General features: G+C 40.1%; 1 protein-coding gene across 1 annotated transcript in view; it reads right to left on the bottom strand.

Moving 5' to 3' along the window:
* Nucleotides 1-22,790, bottom strand: part of LOC118104946 (integrin alpha-5) — a 43,828-nt gene that overhangs the window by 5,408 nt on the left and 15,630 nt on the right. Inside the window, 18 exon segments of the mRNA XM_035152269.2 lie at nucleotides 357-464; nucleotides 578-736; nucleotides 1,162-1,267; nucleotides 1,358-1,438; nucleotides 1,567-1,646; nucleotides 2,014-2,106; nucleotides 2,420-2,570; nucleotides 7,721-7,788; nucleotides 11,698-11,835; nucleotides 14,727-14,884; nucleotides 15,230-15,250; nucleotides 15,253-15,284; nucleotides 17,285-17,392; nucleotides 17,479-17,524; nucleotides 17,616-17,807; nucleotides 18,375-18,583; nucleotides 19,812-19,864; nucleotides 22,573-22,629. Coding sequence (XP_035008160.2) covers nucleotides 357-464; nucleotides 578-736; nucleotides 1,162-1,267; nucleotides 1,358-1,438; nucleotides 1,567-1,646; nucleotides 2,014-2,106; nucleotides 2,420-2,570; nucleotides 7,721-7,788; nucleotides 11,698-11,835; nucleotides 14,727-14,884; nucleotides 15,230-15,250; nucleotides 15,253-15,284; nucleotides 17,285-17,392; nucleotides 17,479-17,524; nucleotides 17,616-17,807; nucleotides 18,375-18,583; nucleotides 19,812-19,864; nucleotides 22,573-22,629 — 1,860 coding nt within the window.

Genomic DNA, 22,790 nt, shown 5'->3' with positions numbered 1-22,790 from the left:
CTCTTTTAATGTTACAATAAAGATAATACGTGGTTAAATAAAAGGGGAAATGTTAAGTCTTAGGTAGGACTAAAACATCTGAGAAAAAAGTTGTATAAAAGCACCATTAGCATGACATACCTGACTGAACTATCACCAATCAAGTTGCATTGCGGGTAATCTAGGTGCTAGGTTTTGACGAGGAAGACTGTTCAGAATACTGAATCTCTTCTGCATTGATTTCTATGCTTTTGAAACTGTCTTCCAGGAGCGTAATGAGAAATCAGTCAAGTGTTTGTTTAATGTAGTCAACAGAAATGTAGTGTGTATACAGTGTGTCCCTGCATATAACTTCTACCTATTCCACATTGTCTCACCAGGTTTCCTTGTTCAGCCAGAGGATCACTGTACACCTCCCTCCTCCGGATGCGGTGCTCACTGTTGGGTTTCAGTGACGTGGGACTCACTGCTGCTGGAGGCTGGAGCTGCACACATGAAGACATTGACGGATTCAGTAATAGACACAATCAGATTTCCCGGGACAGGAATAGAGCGAGGCCTCACCCATGCCAACGATGCTGTGTGTGTGTTTCCTCACCTTGAGTTTCAGTGCATTGATGGTTGTTCTGGAGGAGCAGCTGAGCGGCCCCTCGGTCACCACCTCCACAGGGTAGAGCAGCTCGTGGCCGGGAGTCCTCAGAGGACATCTCACCTCTAACGTAGAGTGGCTCACCACACTGGGACCATTATTCACCAGCTGAAAGAGAGGCACAGTTTGACGCAAGATGCTGTTTCTGCTTTAACCTGCTTAAGACACATAAATGGCACATCAATCCTTGTCTGATGGAGGTTATGTGAAGACAAATCTGCTATTTTCTATCAACTACTTAGAGTATATTCTTTTATTATGATCGTGGATTGTGATCGTGGTGGCAGCTGATCGTGGATTACGATTACAATAAAAGAGAAATAAAGATCCTCCCCTGCACTACAAAAAAGTTAGACTACCTTACTACAAATACTCTCCCCCCTTTCTGACAATCCATCCCAGTGTCTCTGAATAATCCAGTAAATCTGCACCTGCAGTTCATTTAAATCATCATTGAAAACAAAGAGACAAGAGACAGAAGTAAGAATTGTACAAATCTCAACACGTAAGGTTTGACAGAAATCACTGCTGACCTCATAGACCTGCTGAAGCTCAGGGCCGATGTCCTGCTCCTCCCTCAGAGTCTGACGAATGGTCCAGTTGGGAGGTGGAAAGATGAATTTGTCTGGCCGAGAAACACTGTGACACGCACAAACATGGAGTTTAGGAGTCGTCCTGGCAGCAATCACAGTGATTATAATGATTATAACAGTAACAGTAATGCCTCACCCCTGCAGAATGACGTCGGCCACCGCGGCCACCTCCAGCTCGTAAAGCACCACGTCACTCTCAGAGTTATTTACATTTTTACTACAACAAACCACAAAGAGACAAAAAGCGTTTCACCGATATTTTATATCATCTGACAAAACAGGATAGCAAACGTTAATTGAACACAAGAAAAAATGAAAATAAAATCAATTGTAGCTGTGACCTACCTACGTATTTGGAGCTCAAACTGAACTGGACTGTGAGTGTCCTTCAGTCTGGGCACAGTAAACCGAAGGCCGGCTCGGATCTAGGAAATAGACGACAGATAAAAGAAACAATTATTCTCTGGAACACGATTAAAAACTATGATAAACAAATGTAATACTTTTCTATATTCCCTGCACACTTTTCAGCAGATTTTTTTATTTTTATTCTTTAAGGCACCATACATTTTTTTCTCACCATGAACAGATAAATAAATAGTTATCCGGGCCTCTATTATACCACTGCTTATAGAAACAGGCAATATTCATTTTACATTAGAGTCAGATCGAGGTTTTGTGTATCGTAACAGGTCAAAATGAAAACATTTTAAGTTTGCTTGTTTATCAATGGATACATGAGAGAGCACTTTAACTTGATTTCATATTACTGTGGGCTTAGTTGGCTCTTACACTGCTACCAGGCTTCATGGGGTTTCCCAGATCACAGACGAGATATCGGGTCTGATTCTCTGCCTCATAGCTGCACGTCAGCTGAGTCAAGCTCTGGAAATGACACAGAAACATCAAATATTATCATCTCTTAACTTCTGATATTAACTTTGAGCTTTGAGTTACATGGGCCTTAATTAGAGAATAATAATAATATAATGGCAACTGAGACTATATTAATATTTAACGGTATTAATTCTGTACATAGATAGTTTGATTGTGTGTATTTCTGAATACTAAAACTGTACTGTTCAAGACTAGAAAAGTGCTCTATAAAATACAGACTATTTACCTAATACCAAACTATTCATACACACAACAAAATGCCTTGGCGAGTACAGTGACGGCCGCCCACCCCCCCCCTCACCACATTGTTGCGTGCTATCCCGCTGTAGTCGGCCTCTTGGGGGAGTACCACATACAGCTCAGCCTCGTACGCCCCTCCCTCTCCCTCGTTCCTGGCATTGAAGATCAGACATAGGGAGTTTTCATCGCCCAGGTAAACCTCTGTTCTGTCACTGGAAGAGGAGAAACACAACATCATCACTGTGTTTTCATCTAAATGTTCACTTTTTCTTTAATAAAGTATCAAATAAATGTATCAAGTTTAAAATTCTTAAATCAAATATAAAAAATAGCAGTAGTTTTAATTGTTAAATACTTTGATCAATGTAATATAGATTATTATTATCATTTTATAAATGAATGAAGTCTTAAAGAAGACCACAAACAGAAATATCCTGTCATGTATCAACATATTACCGTCCTCCCTATTACGTAACATTAGTTTTTGTTTATGTTGGGTTTGTTTTGTGCCACTTGGGGGCAGTATATTTACCCGCAAACAAAGTCTCCTTTAATTCGTACATATTAAATCTTTTCAGGAACTAAATGCTCTGGTACGTCACCAGCTTGTCACTAATATAGCCTGTCTGCTGTTTGGACCTGAGTAGGAGGTACACTGAGAGCTTCTGTTACTGAAAACAAGTGACTACTGCAGCAGCTGAAAGACACATGTCCTGAGGTAAACAGTGTTCAGAAATAATTCTCTTGTGGATTCATCTCCAAAAGCAATGATCATGATCCGCCTTTAATACGAAAACAATGGCCCCTGCAGTGTTAAAGCTACTGAAAAAGATGTTCAGGTGGGTCTTATGGATGGTTTGTTTCAAACACAGTGTCGGGTTGAGTCTTTGTGCAACACTCATTATCCTATTATCCAGGGGTATTTGAATTGTGCACAAATGTAATCAAATTAAATAATTATAAAGAGTAACACGAAAGTAACATTAGTAACATAAAAGAGGATGAATCATACTGACTTGAGTGATCCCCTGGTTTCACCTCTAGGACCATGAGGTTCATATTTGTGCTTTTCAATGAAAGTCTCTTGAACGATTAGAATGAAAGCTCAGTATTAATTGTAAGGACTTTGATGATCTTTTAAGTTTCATATAGCGCCATAAAGAAATCAAATCTTTAATATGTCCTAACCTTTATGACCAAATACCAATCAATATGAAACTGATGTTGTACTTTGGGTACAGTGCTGATTAGCAAATGTTAACATAATAAACATTTTAAACAAAAATATATAATCTTGACTGGATGATTGTGTTGCTCGGATTACATGGCTGAACCAAAACATGATTGCGCAACTTCAGGGTGTTCATAATGCAACTAACCATGCCCCCCCCCCCCCTGTTGTTTTCTTGGCAGTATTACAGTCTGAGTTTACACATTAACACTGTTTGTGTGAGTCTGTGTGTGTCTAAGTGCCTAAGAGGAAGCAGAGTCAGTACAGGCTGGATTAGATTTTAATCATTTAAGAAAAGTATCGATCATTATTTGATGATCAGTGTTGATATTGTGTTTCTTTTATCCTTGTCTTTTGCCAATACTTTTAAATTATTTTGTATTATTAGTCTTTCATTTTGGATTTTATACTATATTGTTTCTTGTCTATGAGTTTAGATTTCGTATACTTTTCTGTTTTTGATTTTAAATGACATTGCACTAATTTGCTTTTTTTCTTTGGTGTTTGAAAGGTGCTATATGAATAATATTATTAATATTATTAACACTCTAGACTAAGTTAACCTGTTAAACATAAATGCTAAAAATAGCATGTAAGTATTGTCAGTGCGATGCAGCATTTGGCTCAAACCAACAACATGCCTAAGTGCAACTAAACAAAGAAACTAGCATGGCTGTAGAGTTTCTACACAGATCTAAGAAGAGGTGATATTTCAACATGACTTTTTTACAGTCAGTGTTGAAAAGATGAATTATCTACGGCCATCAAAATGACCAAAAACAGAGATTGTTTTTGTGCCATCTCTGCTCCTGAGTCCATTTTAAGTGAGTTGGTGCAGCGTTTAACCAAAATGCCCCAGAAGCAGCGATTGTGAAATCTAATGAAAAGCAGGGACGTGAAGTCTTTTCCAGACAATGCATCTCTTGTTTTCGACAGCTGTCCCCAGGGGCCGTTTTCCCCTGCATATCTGTCCATGACTGACCTGGGAAATGACCCAAATCTGATCACTGTGATTTGTCTCAGGAAACCGACCCCCACCTTATTCCGCATGTTCACAGTGACGCCCCTGTATGCAAACACACGTTCAGCGTAGTGATAAATCCTCTCGACACTCTCCAGTTGCAGCCCTCCCCCAGCAGCTACACTCTGTGGTAGTAAATTCATGTTTCTATTGAGCGTCGTGAGGAGAAAGGAGTCTGGTGGAGGGTCGGAATCAGGGTTCTTCTTTCATTCCCCATTTCCTCCTCCCCTCCCCCTTTCTTCCGAGTCTGGACACGGTGACCCCTCGCTAGGTGAGACGACCACCAGATGATTTTAATTAGGCTCAGGAAAGTTTAGCGAATGCGGAGGAAGCAACGCTGATACACCAACACTGAACAGATGATGGGAACAGACACGTCTGAAGCTGAAACTACAGTTTCACATGTTGAGAATATGTAGCAGTGAATCATAAAGCTCATGAAAGTGTAATGGAAGCCAGAGGATACAGCCAGAGCACCAGTGACAGACCTCATGGCTGAGAATGTTAAACATCCAACTGTTTGCAAATTCTTGGCGAGCTAGAGAAAAACGCTGCATCTTATAGTGTGTCAGTGAGGTTAAATTCTGTTGAGTGAAAGTGCTGAATCATTTGGTCCCGAGGCAGCTACAAACGCAGCTCTTTGACTTTTCATGAGAAACTTTTTTCGCCCTGAGTGTATTCCTTCAGCTAAGAGAAATCACATGCATGTAATAAAAAACAGAGCGAGCTGGCTCGGAGGACAGAGCCTGAGCGAGCGTTCGCTTTGTGAATGGACCAAAGCGTTGCCAAACATTTGGCCCACGTCCATTCACAAGCAGGGATACATGATTAATCAACGATAATAAGTGAGTGTGCCAAGACTCAGGAATCGTTCCTCTGTTCTCCACTGCATGTTATGAGCTGCGCTGTGAATGGCATCTCATCCTTTGAGTCTTTCTCTGATTCACAGAATTGTGTTTACTCCTTTGTATACTTGTCCATTTTATATACGGTTTCTGTTTTGTATATAATTCCTGAGATTCCTTCTTTCTTTTTTCCTGAAATCCACTGATAAACGCAGCTTCTCTGTCCAGTATTGCTTGTTAACTCATAGGGAAATTAACCATGAGTTAAGGGGGAAACTCAGTTAAAGTCTTTTGTAAGAAAAAGACTTGTTTACATTCAGTCCTAACAAAACTAATGTGTGTGTGTGTGTGTGTGTGTGTGTGTGTGTGTGTGTGTGTGTGTGTCGTGCGTGCGTGCGTGCGTGCGTGCGTGCGTAAGTGCGTGCGTGTGCGTGCGGTGTGTGTGTACTTTCCATTCTTGTGAGGACATTTCGGAGGACAAAGGACTGTTAAGACTGTTAAGAGGGTTAAGACATGGTTGCAGGGTTAGCATAAGGTTTAGGTTAGGGTGACTGAGCTTCTCTTCCCTTGTTAGACCCAGGCATGCTGACAGAGATGACTGCATCTCCTCCCATAATGCACTGTGGCCCACCCATCATTCTCTAAAAAAGTCATCATTTACTTTACTTATGTAACTTTCGTTATTTATGAATAAAACTAAAAACAAACCTTTATTTTATCATTATCTATACCGCTTATCCTTTAAGGATTGTGGGGTGCACCCTAGACAGATTGTCAGTGTATAAATTAGATTAATAAAAATGAAAAAAATTTAATCTGTGGTAAATAAAATGAAATAAAACAAAAACCTGATTAAAATTAATTCTGCAAACCCCTGTGGGTTTTCTTCAGGACAAGGCACAAAAACAAACAACTATATTGTTGCATAGACTAAACAGGTTGTGACGTTCACTCTGGTCAGAGCAGGAAAAAACACTGGGTTGTAAAATGTTAGGCCAAGGGGGTACAGGGAATGGATTGAGTGTCCTCAAAACTAGAGTGTGTGTGTGTGTGTGTGTGTGTGTGTGTGTGTGTGTGTGTGTGTGTGTGTGTGTGTGTGTGTGTGTGTGTGCGCGTGTGTGTGTGCGTGTGTGTGTGTGCGGGCATGTGAATTAAGAACACTATAGCTCTATGGATCATGTCAGCTCATTGTTTTTGCTTTACTGCAGCTTGACAGTTCTGATTCCTCTCACTGCTCTCAGGCAGCTGTTTCCAACTCAGCTGCTGCTTCCTGCCCAGCACCACACAGCAGACAGACAAAGCTGGCAGAAAACTGAAGAACATATCGAAGCATTTTGCAACTGAAGAGCCGCATATTTAGCTCAGGAGTTGGTGGAGACCACAGAGATGTCACTTATATCAATAGGGTGGCCGGAAAAAGACTTAACACATTACCTATATGATCTTTATGTTAGTATAGGCTATAGCTTGTTCTGCCAACAAATTATGTTAATACAAGCCTGAATCCCAATCACATTGAAAAAGGGTTTTGTGTGTGGTCTCTATAAGTGTTGTGTACTGCTGCTCATCAGCTGTGCTTCGTACTTGTTTTCCCTCCACAGTAATCAAAAACATACAAGGCATCACTTAAAGTGCATCAGACAAACGTCCCATAAGACGTATTGTTTTATGCAGATCAGCATTGAGCAGAACTGCAGCTTTTAAAGTTGGGTTCGCTTTGCATCATTTCACCTTTGAGACAATTTAATATGCTAAAAGGCTGAGAATGTGCCCTTAACTTTTATATTTACTATTAAACAGTTCTTGATCAGGGAGACAAAATAGAAGCTTCAGATATTTAAGATTATTTTTTTCTTTCTTTTTGTTTGTTTGTTTGTTTCTCTTTTTCTCTTTGTCTTTTTTTCTTACTCTTGTTCTTTCTTTCTTTCTTTCTTTCTTTCTTTCTTTCTTTCTTTCTTTCTTTCTTTCTTTCTCCTTTTCTCTATTTCTCTATTTCTTTCTGTCTTACTCTTTTTCTTTCTTTCTATATTCTTTCTTTACATATTTCTTTTCATTCATCTATGTTCTTTGTGTCTTTTAAATCATTTGTCGTGCTCATCATTACATTGTTGTAATAGACAATGGTTTCTTGTGGAATGATTCTTTTTTTCTATGTTATCGAACAATGTTCAAATTGTATTTTGTGCGATCTGCAAAACAAATGAAAATATGCAAGTCTAACGTTGTGTTTTTGGACTCAGGTATGTGAAGGTGATTTCCTCTCACCCAATTACAGCCAGTTTGAGGTCGGGCACACAGATGTTGTCCTCTCCGCAGTCCAGTTGAATCTGGGCCTAAGAGAGAGAGAAGAAAAGGCATAAATGGGGAGAAGAGGAAGAGGGAGAAGCAAGGAAAGGATATTAGGGCTAAAAGAGAGAGAGAGAAAGAGGTGCCCAGGGAACAGAGTCGGAAGGTACGTAGAGAATAAAGCCTTGGAGGAAGAGGATGTTTACAGAAGCCAGTACACTAGATTCATGATTTAATTAAAGGATAAAGTTGGATATAGATTATACATAATCCTCCATCTATGCACAAAAACTGTAACAATATTTGTAACAAAAGCAGGACCCTTTACACTGGCGGGATAGAAGTGATGCATGTTTTACATGTGGGAGAGAAGAAAGAGAAGAACAGAGAAACATGGCGAAGGTTGAGGAGGATGAAAGGATGAGGAATTCAGTCTGAGCAAGTGTTTCGTTTTTGTGGAGAGGCCTCGATTAAAAAGAGTGAAAACCGTAGTTCTTATGGACGACTTGGTGAAAGATAAATGTGATTTCGATGAGATTATCTTTTCAAGTGCATCCATTCAATCTTCTGTTTTACTCTCTCTTTTCTGTCTCCACCATTTCTCCTTTGTGTTCTCTACTGTCATTGTTGCCGCGCGGCCCCGTCTCTCCAACATATGGGAAACATTAGATCGTAAAAGAATGCTACAGAGAGCGAAGAATCAGCCTGGCAATGGTTAACAGTGTCTCCGTGGAGATTCCTCCTTCAAGTTCCTGGTTTTACATTCACTCTGGACTCCATCGCTCATTTCCCACTGAGCAGACATGAGCTCGCATGCTCGGTGACTGGCTCACTAAGATGAAGTGATGGTTGCCAACTTATCTTTCACTTTTGTTTCCAACCACTTTTGATCTCTTCTTCACTTTCATCTCTCCATATTCCCACACATTTGATCCACGTGAGCCATGTTTCCATCCATTAGACCGAGCTGTTGCCCTTTTGGCCACCTCCAAGACGTGAAGCGATGAAAATACAAACATGGTAATTATACCTGGTAGACAAATGACTACTCCACTGCATGTACAGACTATGTTCACTGACTGTGGGACACTACCAGAGTAAGAATCAAATGTTAAGTGTTCACAATTAACGTCTGGGAATAGTTTTTTTATCAACTTCAGCGAAACAACAAAATTCGGCAAAATAACAAAACACCTCTCTGTATATTACAATACATTCTCTAAAAAAGTTGAATCACTTCAGCTAGAATGGCAATTGGTGCACGGAACACATGCCTCCACTAAAGGCTTCTATCTTACAATGATAAAAAAAATAATACTCGGTGCCAAAATTGAATGGGCTCTTTTTTGGCCAATGTCCTTTTCTTCCACCAAGTTCCGTGGAAATCTGCTCCTTAATATTCAAACAAACAGGGCGGAGGTATTCGACCAAATTAACAGAATGATATCAGAAAATGTCTACCACAAGAACTGAAATCAAATTTGTTCTATTGGCACAAATGTCACAATGATTTGTTTCATTAATTTGATTGACTATGGTGTCACTTACAATAATGGACATGCTAAACTGTGAGCATACTGGAGTAAAGCATTAGATTTTGCAACTTTATCAATGTTATTAATGATGATAAATAACTTTGATACTACTGAGCCAATTGTCAGTTAAAGGGAATAATGAATAGACACAGACAAAGCAACTGATTCCATGGCAATATTATGTCCCAAAGTATCATGGGAACTGTAGTTCCTTCCAAAAGGTAGTACAAATAACAATAATAATAGGTATTATTGTAAAACTACTACTACTACTACTGCTACTACTATGTGCAGCACTTTCTCTATCACACATCACTCACACAGTGCAGACACAGCCGTCAAAATGTAATGAGTTCTTTCTTGACCCATCCAGCATCCTTCCAAGTTTTGTGGTAATCCAGCCGCTGGTTTTAATGTAATGCTTCCAAATAACAGACCTCCTGGAGGTACGAATAATAACATAACTCCATATTCATCAATTAAAAATATTAATGTTTTTGCTCCTACTTATATCCAGAATACAAGAACATGTTTCTGTTGATTCCTTTCACATAAGGATTCTTATGAAAACAAGGATTCCATAAAAACAGCCAGTTACAAGCACGTGACATACACACTCACACACCCACCTCACATACTCACTTAACCTTATATCACTCACATAAACATGTGCACGTTTTTTTTCGGCTCTGGCTCTTGCTTTGGTGAGGAGACCACCGACAAAATACATAAACAAACCACAACCAGATGTCTGCGAGCTGAGCCCCGCCCCATACGGAGCTGTCAGTCCGCCCTCTGTGTTTTTGCAGAGCCATGACTCGCCAGTGCTCCATAAACCTCCCAGCTTTTCATAACGGAAACGAGAACAAAATGAAAACCCACCAACAGTGCTGTAATCAGCTCCTGCTCTATCAGGCCTGACCCTCCGCCTCTAACCATGTGGGCTTCAGCATCACAGAGGGGCTCTCACATTTGATGTCAGGTTTAAAATGGCGGCCTGTAACCTCCGTCTTTGCCTTTCAAATAAATGTCCTGCATGCAGAATGTAAACAGTGCAGTGGTGGGCAGAGTGAAGTTAGACAAATATAGCTCAGAACTCCACTGTGTGTATAAGAACAACTTGTACGTGATTTTACATTGTTTGGTGAAGTTAAGTGAAACTCTTCCCCCGTGGCTTCTCTGCTCTCTCTGCTCTCTCTCCTCTGGTAATCATTGTGGTGACCATCTGTTTGGTTCACAAAATTCAAGGCGTGTGGCCATCTAAGTGGTGTGGTCTGGCTGTTTGGTGTGGTAATGTGATATGTAGATACACGTCATAACTCCACACAGACATACACTATATCCTTGGGGATCTCATCTTCCAAGAAGAATTGAAACAGAGCAGCGCTTCAGTCCAGCGTGGAAATTCCATTTGGAAAATTCTCAACCTTAATATTTATGTGCAAGCAGCATACACTGTAAATGCCAACCAACATTACTTTCAAATGTTTAAATTTGAGAATATCCTTTGTGTATAAAGTGCTGTTAGCCTAATCAACTTGAAATGTGTAAGGCCTTATTTGCATTATCACCTAAACTGCGAACAATTTTCTTGTTTAAATGGTGTAAATATCAGAATATAGTGCAAATGAGTTTCCCTGAGTAAATGTATTGTTCTGTTTGACCAACAGTATAAGAAGGGAAGTGGGAGAACTTCAAATATGAAAAGCTGCAACCAGGAATTTCTATTGAGAATTAAGTTATTAATCCACTTAAATAGCGACTGCTACAGCGATGGAAATATATGTCATAGCAAATTTAGTTTTTGATCCAACATAAGGCTCTCAAAAATCCATTTTCTCCTACTAACATTTAATGATTCAGTTTAATAATCAATGATACTTCTCTTAAAAGAATCTTTGTACTGTCTTGGCCGGCTTACGTTCGAGTTATACTGTGGCTTCATTATTTGATTCTGAACAACCATCTGTGGGCCATTTGTGAACCAGACTTAGCCTCTCAGGCTGCATAGAGGCTTCTGTTCTATGATCCTATTAGAGAAGGTCATAAACTGTGTCTCAATTCCGGAGCCGATTTCATCACAGTGGCGTGACTGCACTGTCCCATTTCAAATGCCGCTGACAATGCGTCCTTCCATCCCCGAGAAACAAAGGCTCCAACGGGTGGATCCTCCCTGGACCAAGCTATCCCAAGATGCATTGCACTTCAATGACAAACTGTTTTTCAAAGAGGTAAAGCTTCAATCAACCAAACAGCTAACGTTACACATGTTAAAACACCAAGAGATAGTAAAACCTTCTCATCTTAATTATTGTGGTGCGGATATCACAGTGGGTTGTGTAGCAGTTGGATGTAACTGGGTGAACTGCGTGGCCTTTATCTGGTTTCATGAGTTAATGTGTGTCATTAGATAATCCTTACCTTCTGCTCTATGAGCTGTTCTGTCTGATAATCCAGGATTGGTCTGAGGCCATGCTCGGCCACTGTAGCCTGAGGATCCAGACTGAAGTTGAGACTGATATGAATGGGAGAGAGTTTATCCCGAAACTCCTCTTCACCCTGCAACAAAGAGGCCAAAGTCTGAGAAACTGATGTTAATGACACAAATATTGTTTTTAGTAAAGTGACAAATAAAGAGCAACAGATATTTTAGTGTTTCAAAACCTTTCATGTGCCCACTCTTTTTCTTTAATTTCCAACAGTGTTGATACTTTTACTCTATAGCTGCATCATTTATGATAAGATTGACCAAGATTTACCATGATTATAAATGTTTCAGTCTAATTGACCTCATCACACATTAACTACGTCCTCTTCTCTCCTCTCTGCTTTGGCAGCACAAACAGTCTGACACCTTTTTTTAAATCAACACATGTCTATAATAGTTTGTTAATCACCAGACAAAAAAGAAACAATACTCAGAAATAAACTAAAACAATCCTTTGCTTATATACAGTTTATATTTTGTCCTTACTATATTATTGTTATTATTATTTGTAGGGATTCTTTTTGTGATCATGTGATCATATTGTTTATATATCTGTTGAATCAGCTTGATGTGACCAAATTTACCTGCAGGTTTCTGTGTTTCGTATCATATTCAGTGCTTTATTCACAGTTATGATAATGTTACTTGCATGTATAAATCAACCTCTTTTTTCATGAAAGTGCTCATAGCTGCGAAGCCCTGAGTTAACTGAGCCAGCTGAAAACCAGCTTGATGATTCAGGTTATACAGAATTGGACATTAGGTTCAGTGAAGCCAGATAACCAGAAGATATCTGGTTATGTTGAACTTGCTTTGTCGTACAAGCCATAGAGATGGATTCATGTTTTGTTTTGTTTCCTGGAACATGTTGACAATTCAGGTGAGGTGCAATTGTATAAGATGGTTTCAAACAACCCATAATTATAATGATTATAAATCTGTAGATATTTTCAGTCTTTGAGTGGAGACTGTTGAGAAACCCTGTTGCAAATGTACGAGAAAAACAGTCACACGGAATGAAATCTAAAGCAGATGTTATTGAAACTATTTGCTTAAATGGGCGATTCCAACTGCTTTAGTTTTCTGTGATGTGACATGAATTCTATTTGACCACCCACAATGACGTGGCCCCTCTAAAGAAACGTGAAGACACATAAGTGTGGACTGACAGGTGAGTGCATGTTTGGCAGCTTCTACTCAGACCATCTCTCGTCCTGTCAGAGCACAGACTCCTCTGATCATTATGCTCTTACAGTGAACACCTACACATATGACTTAAGCGTGTTAGTCAGACATTCACTTTGATCAGGTCACCACTGAGTGACGAGAAGATTGGTACTGTAGCAGTTTCCCCACAAATGGCACTTCAAACAGAAACTTCAAGCTCGGCCAATTAGGAAATGACTTTAACCTCGCTCTGCAGCGGAGAGTTAACTGCATTCACCTGGTGCTGCAGGTGCAAAACAGCCAATGACTAGGAGACATCAATGAAAAGCAGCAGGACTCCAGCAGAGCCTGGAGAAGCAGAACATTTGTTCAGGCTACAAAGAGCCTGAGAGGACTGGACTGTGAAACTGTTAGCGCACAATACTTGAATTTTTGTGAATGATCTGTCTTTGTTTCCCTCCTCGGGTGGAGGCAGTAAACATCACTGGAATGAGAACTATGAAACCACATTTAAATTCACGAGATCCGGATATTTATTTGGATCTGCACCTAATTACACACACTCATAAATACCAGTCCCTTAACCATGATTTTTTTAGTCAATATCCATTAATTATTCTAAGTGAAGTTAACAGAAAAGTTGAAAAACGCACTAACAATGTGAAAAGAATGTGAAAAATGAAATCATGCACCCATCGTCCTTGGGCTATGCCCCGCCCTCCACAAACCTTCATGCAAATCAGTTGAATTGATTTTGCATAATTCTGCAAACTAACTTTTTTTTTCAATGTGAATCATTGTATTTTGCTCTATTGAAGCTCCATTTGAATTTTGGTGGAAATCTACCTTTTCCTCACAGCTGTGGGTTAGGAATAGGAAGTTCAGTGGCACCACTAAAGGCCAAGTAATACACCCACACACGCCTACTAATAGTGCTGGGAAATTTCCCCTCCTCTGAGCCAGCTAGCTTCAGCTCCCTTACCACATGTTTGCACGTGTTGTAAATCAACTCGGTTCTTGGGTTTCTTGAAAGTGGATAATCTCACGATTCAGACACAATTTAAATATTCTCTCTACCATAATTTGTTCAAAAGTTATGTATTCTTTTGTTGCTACTCTCGTCTTTTGAGGATAAAAAAGTAGGACTTATTGTCGTTGTTTATAAGATGACAGGCGTTCACCTGGAAACAACTGTATGATAAGCAAAAACAGTTAAGCCTTACAAACGGTCCAACCTTAAAAGTAGCCATGTGATTTTTTTTGTAGGTTTGCATTCAGTTTGTCACCAGAACACCTTGTGTGTGTCCATGACCCATAAGCTTCTTCATTTAATATTTACAAAGCAGATTTTGAGTCCATTTGTCGATTACATGACTGTTTGCTAGCTAGGCGTAACATTTCCTGCACATTTGTGCGTTTGTGCCTGCACAAAAGATGCAACAGTGCCCATACAAGTACAATTCCCAATACAAATAACTTAACGTCAGTGTATTTAGGCTCGGTGCCAGCAACAGGTTTTGGTCCAAACTGAAATGTTTGAAGAGCTATCAGACGAATGGCCAGACTCACATGAGGTCACTGTGACCCTTGACCCCTGAAATCTAATCAATTCATCTTTGAGACAAAGCGACAACTGATCAAAATATGAAGAAATTCCCAAAGGCAGACATAAGATACCATGTTCAACCAGAAAACATAACGCTTCCAGCCAGGGCATAAAAACTCTGATATGAAATACTTAGATAATTTCCAATCTGTTTGACACTGATGTTTAAACACACATATTGGGACTGACCCTAAGATAGATCATGGAGTCATGGCAGGAGGGTTCTCCATTGGTGAGGCTGAAGGTCTTCACCAGACTGGGCTGCTGACTGTCCAGGAACAGAGTCCTCCTCGTGGATTCCTTCTGGTTTTGTTTCACACTGTCCAACTGAACCTCCACCACAAAGCCTTGATAAAACACACACACGGTGGTAAATATTGTTATGGTAAAGTACTTTTGCATGCTATTTGTTCTCCACACAGTATAGAGAAAACACAGTGAGGGTACTGCTGCAGCCCACATGACAACAACTATGCAGACATCATAGACAATACACACACACACACACTTTTCTAAACTGCTGGAGTTACCCTGTATTTACATGATTGTTCTTTTATCTTGATCTTAACTGCCAAATTGACCACAGTGAGGTCCAGCATACTTGTGGCTACACAAAGAAAGCAAGGTAATAGGGACCATCTGTGTGTGTGTTTGTGTGTGTGTGTGTGTGTGTGTGTGTGTGTGTGCCTCACCTAGATGAGAGGGGAGGTGCTTCCTTTAGCCAGCAGGCAGAACGTGATGCTGACACTGGAGGTTGAACAAAAACACACACAAAAAAACTTCACATACGTCCACAGAGCGCTTCAATCATAAGGCATAAAGATTTTCATGAAATCCTATTTTTGTTACTGTTAATGGCTGAAATGATCATTCAAAGGATTTAAATTCATGATTCTTCAATGTTGTAGTTGAGTCTGGCGTTTCAGCTCCTGATTCAGATTTCCTATCCGGGATCCACACACATCCTCATCACTCCATTTACACCATGTCTGAACAGTCTACAATATAATCTTATGGGGCAATTGCGACAGTCCACAAATGTGCACGGTAAGATTTTTCTCGCCAATAAAATGCTCACACTGTTATTCTGGGTTTTTGCTAAGAGTCTGGCAACATTACACATGTCTCCCTCAATGAGAAGTCTCCCTCTCTCCTCGTTTGCTCCTCAATTTGAGCTCTTCGTCCATATACTCCTGCTCAAACAAGTAGGGACGACCATCAAAGTCAAAGGCTTTCATTGTCCACATAAGAAAAAGTCAGTTTGTCTCTATAAAATCCAAACTCTTCTCTCCAACTCTTACGTTTCTACCTCCGTCTTCCTGCAACAACTTCGAGAGTGAGACTCACTTTCAACTCTTGTGAGACTTGGGTTGTCGCCGAGTGAACGAGGAGAGAGAGAGAGAGAGAGAAAGGCAACAAGCTGCTGTACAGTTGAGAGTGAGATTTCTCGTTGAGATATGTAATGTTGCCAAGACCCAGAAGAACAATATGAACTTTTTATTGGTGGTCATTTCCCGGACTGTTGCAGTTGCCCCATAATGTCACGGCTGCTGATGGAGGCAATCTGCTGTACTGATTCCAAAAGTAACATTTATATACACACCTACCTTTATAAACATAGTGCCCAGGATGAAAAATACCAGAATTCCCCTAAAGCTATTGTACAGAACATCACTGCCACTGCTTCACGTTAAAAACTTTCAACTGATGAAACACAGATAAAAGCCACAGCGGGTTTGTCTCTGCACTCTGCACGACCATGATCCTACATGAAAAATGCATCAGGACAAAAGCGATAATATGGAATTTATTTACCAGTGAACAGTTATAATAAGATCACCAGTTATCTGTTTTAAAGTTGTGGCTGATCGGTTGTATAAAGCCGTGGCTCTTTGTGAGAAAATAGCTCTTTAGACCACACTTGCTTTTACCACAGTAACCATGGGTGTCGCCAAACCAAATAAGGAGTGAAAATATCAAGGATTACAACTTTAAAGCACCAAGTGCTACAGAAAATCAATAGAGACACACATAAATATGAATGTGGTTGTGCAAATGCTCACATGAATCGAGGGTACGCCTCATGCTGTTTATGGAGATGTGCTGATGCCAAATAATATCTGAGTCATTTCAAGTTACAACCCTTTTCCAACCTTTTCAAAGCTCACTACTCAGTTCTACTTTCTCCACTTTTTCATCTTTCCATAGAGCGACTCCACCTTTCTCCCACTTCCTCCTTTCTGTTCCCTCCGTCTCCTTTTCTGTTTCCAAGGCAGCAGAAACACCAATAAACACAAAAACAAGACGTCCTTGTATCAACTTCCTGGGCAGATGCTAGAAAGTCAGGCAGTTTGGTCTTTAAGTGGTCTTAAAGGGTTCCACGTTTAAAACAAAGGTTAAACTGAGCACTTGGAAAGAGTTTCATCCAGACTGAGAGAGTGGTGTGTTTTCCCTTTTACTCACTGCTTCTGAGAATACTGACAGTGAAGTGCGCAGCAGCCTGAACAGGAAACTGGTGAACATGAAGTCATTTGACATTCTCGAGAGGGAAAGTTTAGAAAGCTGGAATTGAACTAAGATGTGAGTTACATAACATTTGCAGGACTTTCCATGTTCTGTTATTCTGTCAGAGCGCTCCCTCTTCCCTCTCTGAAACTCTTAGGGGTTATTGTTCAACCATTAAAGACGTTTCCACTGCAGTCACAAATACTGTATAATCATCTCGTTAGTATACAAGTGAACTTTACCAAGACACATCAGTGGTTTCATTGATCAGCCTACAAGTCTTCTCCTCCTGGTTGAACATGGTCGGCTGCACTGTGAGAGAGGCGCTGGCGCTCACTATTGGTCGAGCCCTGATTGAAGACACAGACCATGGACAAATAAGAATACACGTAGAGGGTCTATTTATATCTCCTAACACTGCAGAGTGGAAACGTACCTGTAAAGCACTGCTTTATCTGCCCCAAAAGCACCAACAATCAGATCTGCAACATGGGAAAGCGAGTTAGAAGAAGTTGGCCAACAAGAAGATGGAGTGCTGAGAGAGGTCTGCTGCTGGACGGTTTCCTGCAGTACCTGGGTAGCCATTTTGATCCAGGTCTCTGTTGCCGCGCAAAGAAAAGCCAAAACTGGCTGGGAAAGAGCTGGAAGCCCATTGGCCAGAGAGAGTCTGAGTGGGCGTGTCCATCAATCCTCCAGCATGACCGTTATAAATGAGGACCAATCCCTGCTGGTCGTCTCCTCCGTAGGGACAGCCAATGGCCATGTCTGATGGTAACAGCAACATGCAAAATGAGCGCATTCAATCAATGTAGATTGCATACAGAGCAATGTACAGTAATTGCCGCACAATATACATTTGTAAATCTTGGCTGAATCATGACTTTTCATAATAACTCAGTTAATTGACCATTTTGATCAGTAAAACATTTACAAGTTCAAACTTCTCAAATGTGAGAATTTGCTTTGCCTGCTGTTCAACAGTATAAACTAAATGTTTTACATTTTTTACCTTAAGTAACCTAAAGTTTGCTATAGAATAAACTATTAACCAGGGCTGCAAATACAGATTATTTTTTCTTAACACTTAATATCATATATACTTTCCTACAACCCAGGATGAAGATGATGTTTTTTTTATCCAAAACGTTACAACCTCAAATTAAACCAACCACATGTTGTGACTACTCAATATATGAATCAATGTGTAATGTATCACAGAGACCTTAATATCAAGTTTTAGTTTGAAAAAATAAATAAATATCAAAATATGCAAACAAAATAATAATCATCTGCTGTCCAACTTGTAATTCATGCTGCATGTGACACCAGTACCATTGAATCCATCTTGGTTGAGATCCCCCAGTGGAGCCAGGGAGCTGCCGAACCGGCTGAAGGCCTGGGGGCCGATGAGGTTGGACTGGGTTGGCTCCAGCAGCAAAGGGCCCTTCTGGAGGTACACGTACACCTTGCCCAGCTCCTCCAGACGCCCATTGGTCCCTCGCCGCATGAACATAGGAGCTCCCACCACCAGGTCATCCAGACTGGGGAGGCAAGCAAATCGTAGGTGGTAAACCCATCAGAGAGCCTTCTCCCATTCCCTTTACTGGGCAGGTGCTCTTGCACCTTTGTAGACTGTTGTTATAACAAACAAGAAGTCTAAGAGAAAACACTGCTCTGCAGAAGACAGGTATCTGTTTATGTGTTCTCCCTCAATTCGTCAATTTCCATGCATCATTTGTGCTGCATGTCCCAGTGTGTGTACGCACTTCTGGTGTCTGGGTGCATATTACTATCACTATCCCTATAACTGCAAAATACTTAACTCCAGACCAGTCTTTTGCTGGTCAAAAGCAGACTCACAATAACAATGTCCCAACGATGAGCCTGGTCACAACTCATTTTAAATCCAATGGGTGAGAGTGCATTTGCTATTTGAACGAAGTGCACTATGGATGGGAAAATGACAATGGGGTGTCACTTTGAAACTAGCAAAGCCTTTGTGTCAGATAGAGCCCCCCTGTCTAAATTACTTTCGACAGGGATACTTAAAGACACAATTAAGTATGCATTTTCTAAATTAAAACTCTGTACCCATGTGTTAGTATTTCATCCTTTGCCACATGTAAACGTTTTTATTTTTATAATATTAAACTCCCAGTGCTCACCTCAGGGGAAATATGTCTATCACAATAGAATAATGAAAGTGTAAATGTCTGTCCCTCTGACTCACTGATACTACGTTAATGACAGTATTAAAAGTTGAACTGTTGAGTTTCTCTTTAATTTTGTTAGGTCTTGAACTTACTATGTAAGGAGCCTTGAGATAATGTATATGGTGATTTGGCCCTCCACAAATAACAGTGAATTGAATTGAATATTCAGTACAATTACTGGAAAGCATTTTTACATCAAATATAGTTTTTTTTGCTTCATTTACATGCAAAGGTCATTTTAAGGTCTACAGTGAAAATTTAAAAGCCAAACCGAAGTTCTCAGGGTGTGATTCCACCAGAGTTAGAGAAGTGAAACTTCACACAGAGACAAACTATTATCAGAATGAAAGTGCAAAATATTTTCACACGAGGAGGGGAAATTTCCGTGACACATTACAGAGTGACGTAGGGTGAGAGAGCATGTTTGGGTAATGTTCTAAAAAGTCCCAGTGTTGACCTATGTTTCTGTGACCTCTCACTTCACTCCTCCAGTTTCTCTCTCTCGCCCATTTCAGCTTCTTTTTTTGCCACCATCTGTGTCTCTCCATTCACTCACCCGTCGTTGTTGATGTCGGTGGCTGCCACTGCGTAGCCAAAGTAGGACCCCATCTGGAAAGTATTACAAACAAGAGCCAGTTAGCCTGTAATCACACCATGGTGGATAGATCCCTTTTTTTAGATCCTCGTTTTTTCCAATTTCATTTTCCTTCTGCGTGTCCTTTTGACTTTTGTACCTTACACCACTTCCCCCAGAAGCTATCCTCTCCAATCTCTCAATCCCACAATCCCCTGGGGTGTCCTCTTCTCTCTTTTCATGCAGCTCAGAGTGAGAGCTTCTGTAAGTCCGAGGAGAGGTAGGGGGTCTGGGTAGCGTGGACTCAAACTCCTTTAAATCTCACTCAGAGAGAATACTCATGGGGGCTTGGCATTTTCCGGTTTAATTTCATTCCATAAATGATAAATTAGGGTCAAGTTTCCTCCTTGGGTGACTCTCAAGTCAAAGTGATGTTGTAGTTGAGCCACACAACACAGAGTTTGGAGAACCTTGTGAAAAACAAGAACGATTGACATTGTTTTTCTGTATCGCACGTGCAAAACAGCTTATTGCCACATAAATCAAACTGAAGCTCAGGACAAACTCAAGCTCCTACCACCCTGTAGGAGCGGTACTGTATTCATTCACACACAGATATGTATATATCATTATTTTCTGTAGAGATGAACAGGCTGATTGTTCATCTGTGGTAGTTTAAGATCACCAATTTAAAACACATATATTCTCATGTCATCAACTGTCATTGATTGCATTGATGATTCTAAAATGTGATTTCCAGGTTGGTGAAAGTAGCCTATGAGCAGTTTTCTCAAAGGGACCACTTATCCTTTGAGGAGCTAATTGGGCGAGAGGCAGGGTACAACCTGGACAAATCACCAGCGTATGGTAGGATTCATATATACAGACAAACACTCACACTCCCACCTATGGTCAATTTAGACTGTCAGAGAACATGAAAACTGGGCCAAACCGGTACTCGAACGAAGCAGTTGCCCTAACACGAATAATAACTGTCATACTAACAAGGACTCACATCACTTGACATATTTTGTTGTACTTATGTCATCCCACAGATAAACTGTACAATTCAGAATTGATTTTTGAAGGATTTTACCCTTGTGGTTCTTTCAAAGTCGATGCTTAGGTCTAAAGGTGACCAGGCTTCTACAATAAGGCCCCATCGGCTTTGGAACTTCTGAAAGCCCATTTTTACAGACTTGCCTTTGTCGTTGTCTTTTTATATATTTTTTGTTTTATTGCTTTTATTCTTTTTTATTGTATTTATTTGCTTTTAAGTGATGTTGTATTCTTGTTCCTATTCTTTTTATTTGCAATTACTGCTTTAACGTTATGCTGATATCTTATTGCTTTTTATTAATTGTTTTTGACAGTGTGAATGCACACTGTACACTTTGTAACACTTTGTAAACCCTGATTTTACAGTTACGTCTATTATTATATACTGTATTTTATCCCCCACCTGTAGTATGAAGGGTGCAAGTGTTGCAGGTATCGTCTTTGTACAAAAAAAGACACATTTTGAAGTGCTTTCACCAAAGCAGCATGGTCTCTGCACAAAGAACCTCGGGTGTGTTTTCTCAGCTGACTTCCACAGCACAGTCCCAGAACCCACACAGGGAGCAGCGTTCGTCCACAGAGAGCCGAGAGTCAGGGAGGCTGGAGTTTACTTCCGATCACTCTCACTATGACTTCACAGTTTACTCAGCTCCCTCCACCCTGACACTGACACAGTGAACACTCAGTGATGAACTCCCACACTGAACACACACTCAGACACATGTTCTCCCATGTGTGCTTAGTCACATGCTCGTAAGCCTTGTGAAATTAACAACAAGTAAGTTTCCATGTGATGTCACAGAGATATTTGGTTTCCATAATAACACCTTCTGTCGCTGTTGGGTCTGAAGAAAACTAAGTCACACATTAATACCAAAAAACCTACATGAAAATAATTGTATATATTGTATAATTTTATATATATACATATATACATATATCATCATATAAGATTGTATATCAATTAGGGCTATTTCCTATTGCGGGTAAAATGTAATTTTAATTTAATGCTACTAATAAAAATAATTATAATTTAATACAAAGGAGAAAATATCTCTAATGTGATTCTGTCGTGTCTGAGGAAGCACAAAGTGGGAATTTCCAACCAAACTACTGATGAAGCCTCATAATACTGTCAGTGGAACTTTGGGAAAGTGTTTTCACAACGAGCAATGGATGTGGATTTTAATTTATGGTGAAAAAGGTTTGGTCAGGCAGCACAAATACAATGACCAGTGACCTGTTCAATGTGTCAGTTTTGATTCATTATAGACTTTAGCATATCCTTTACCGGCACCTTTAGTACACTGTGGATCTCAACTGTTGCACTTGTTTCGAGAAAAAATGTTTATGATAGAAAAATAAAATGCGGGTTATACATCTGTGACTAAAAGCCTAAAGAGTGTCTGATGGAGCAATGCCACCTCCGCTCACTACTCACATACTGAATAAGTGCAGTGACAACACTGTTCTGGCGTCTGCTGCTTCTGGGTTTGATTTACAGATTTTAGAAGCCATGAGGTGTGCTTACTGTAAACCAGACCTCTGACCCTGATATAGGCGTCCTCTCCACGGGGCAAATTCCTTCATCTTCTACACATGCCACCTTAAATGTGTGTACCCAGATATGAAAACAAGGGGCCAGGCCAAAGTACAGAAAATCTCCAGCCAGATGTGCACATACCTGCTCCCCTGTCAAGTTGAGCATAGACTTCAGATTGCTTCCATTTAATATGGACACCTATTTGAGACAGACAGAAGTCGTTATGGATTACACATTGTGGCTCATACTGTCAAAAATGCATGATAATATTCAGATAAAGTATATTCAGCGGTTTTGGTGGATGATATTTTACTTTATGTGTTTTGTTTTGACTATTTCCTGTAAAATGTTGTAAAATA

Source organism: Hippoglossus stenolepis, chromosome 3 (assembly GCF_022539355.2).
Source record: "Hippoglossus stenolepis isolate QCI-W04-F060 chromosome 3, HSTE1.2, whole genome shotgun sequence".
NCBI lineage: Eukaryota > Metazoa > Chordata > Actinopteri > Pleuronectiformes > Pleuronectidae > Hippoglossus > Hippoglossus stenolepis.
The sequence above is the reverse complement of the archived record's forward strand: the minus strand, read 5'-3'. Positions and strand labels throughout refer to the sequence as shown.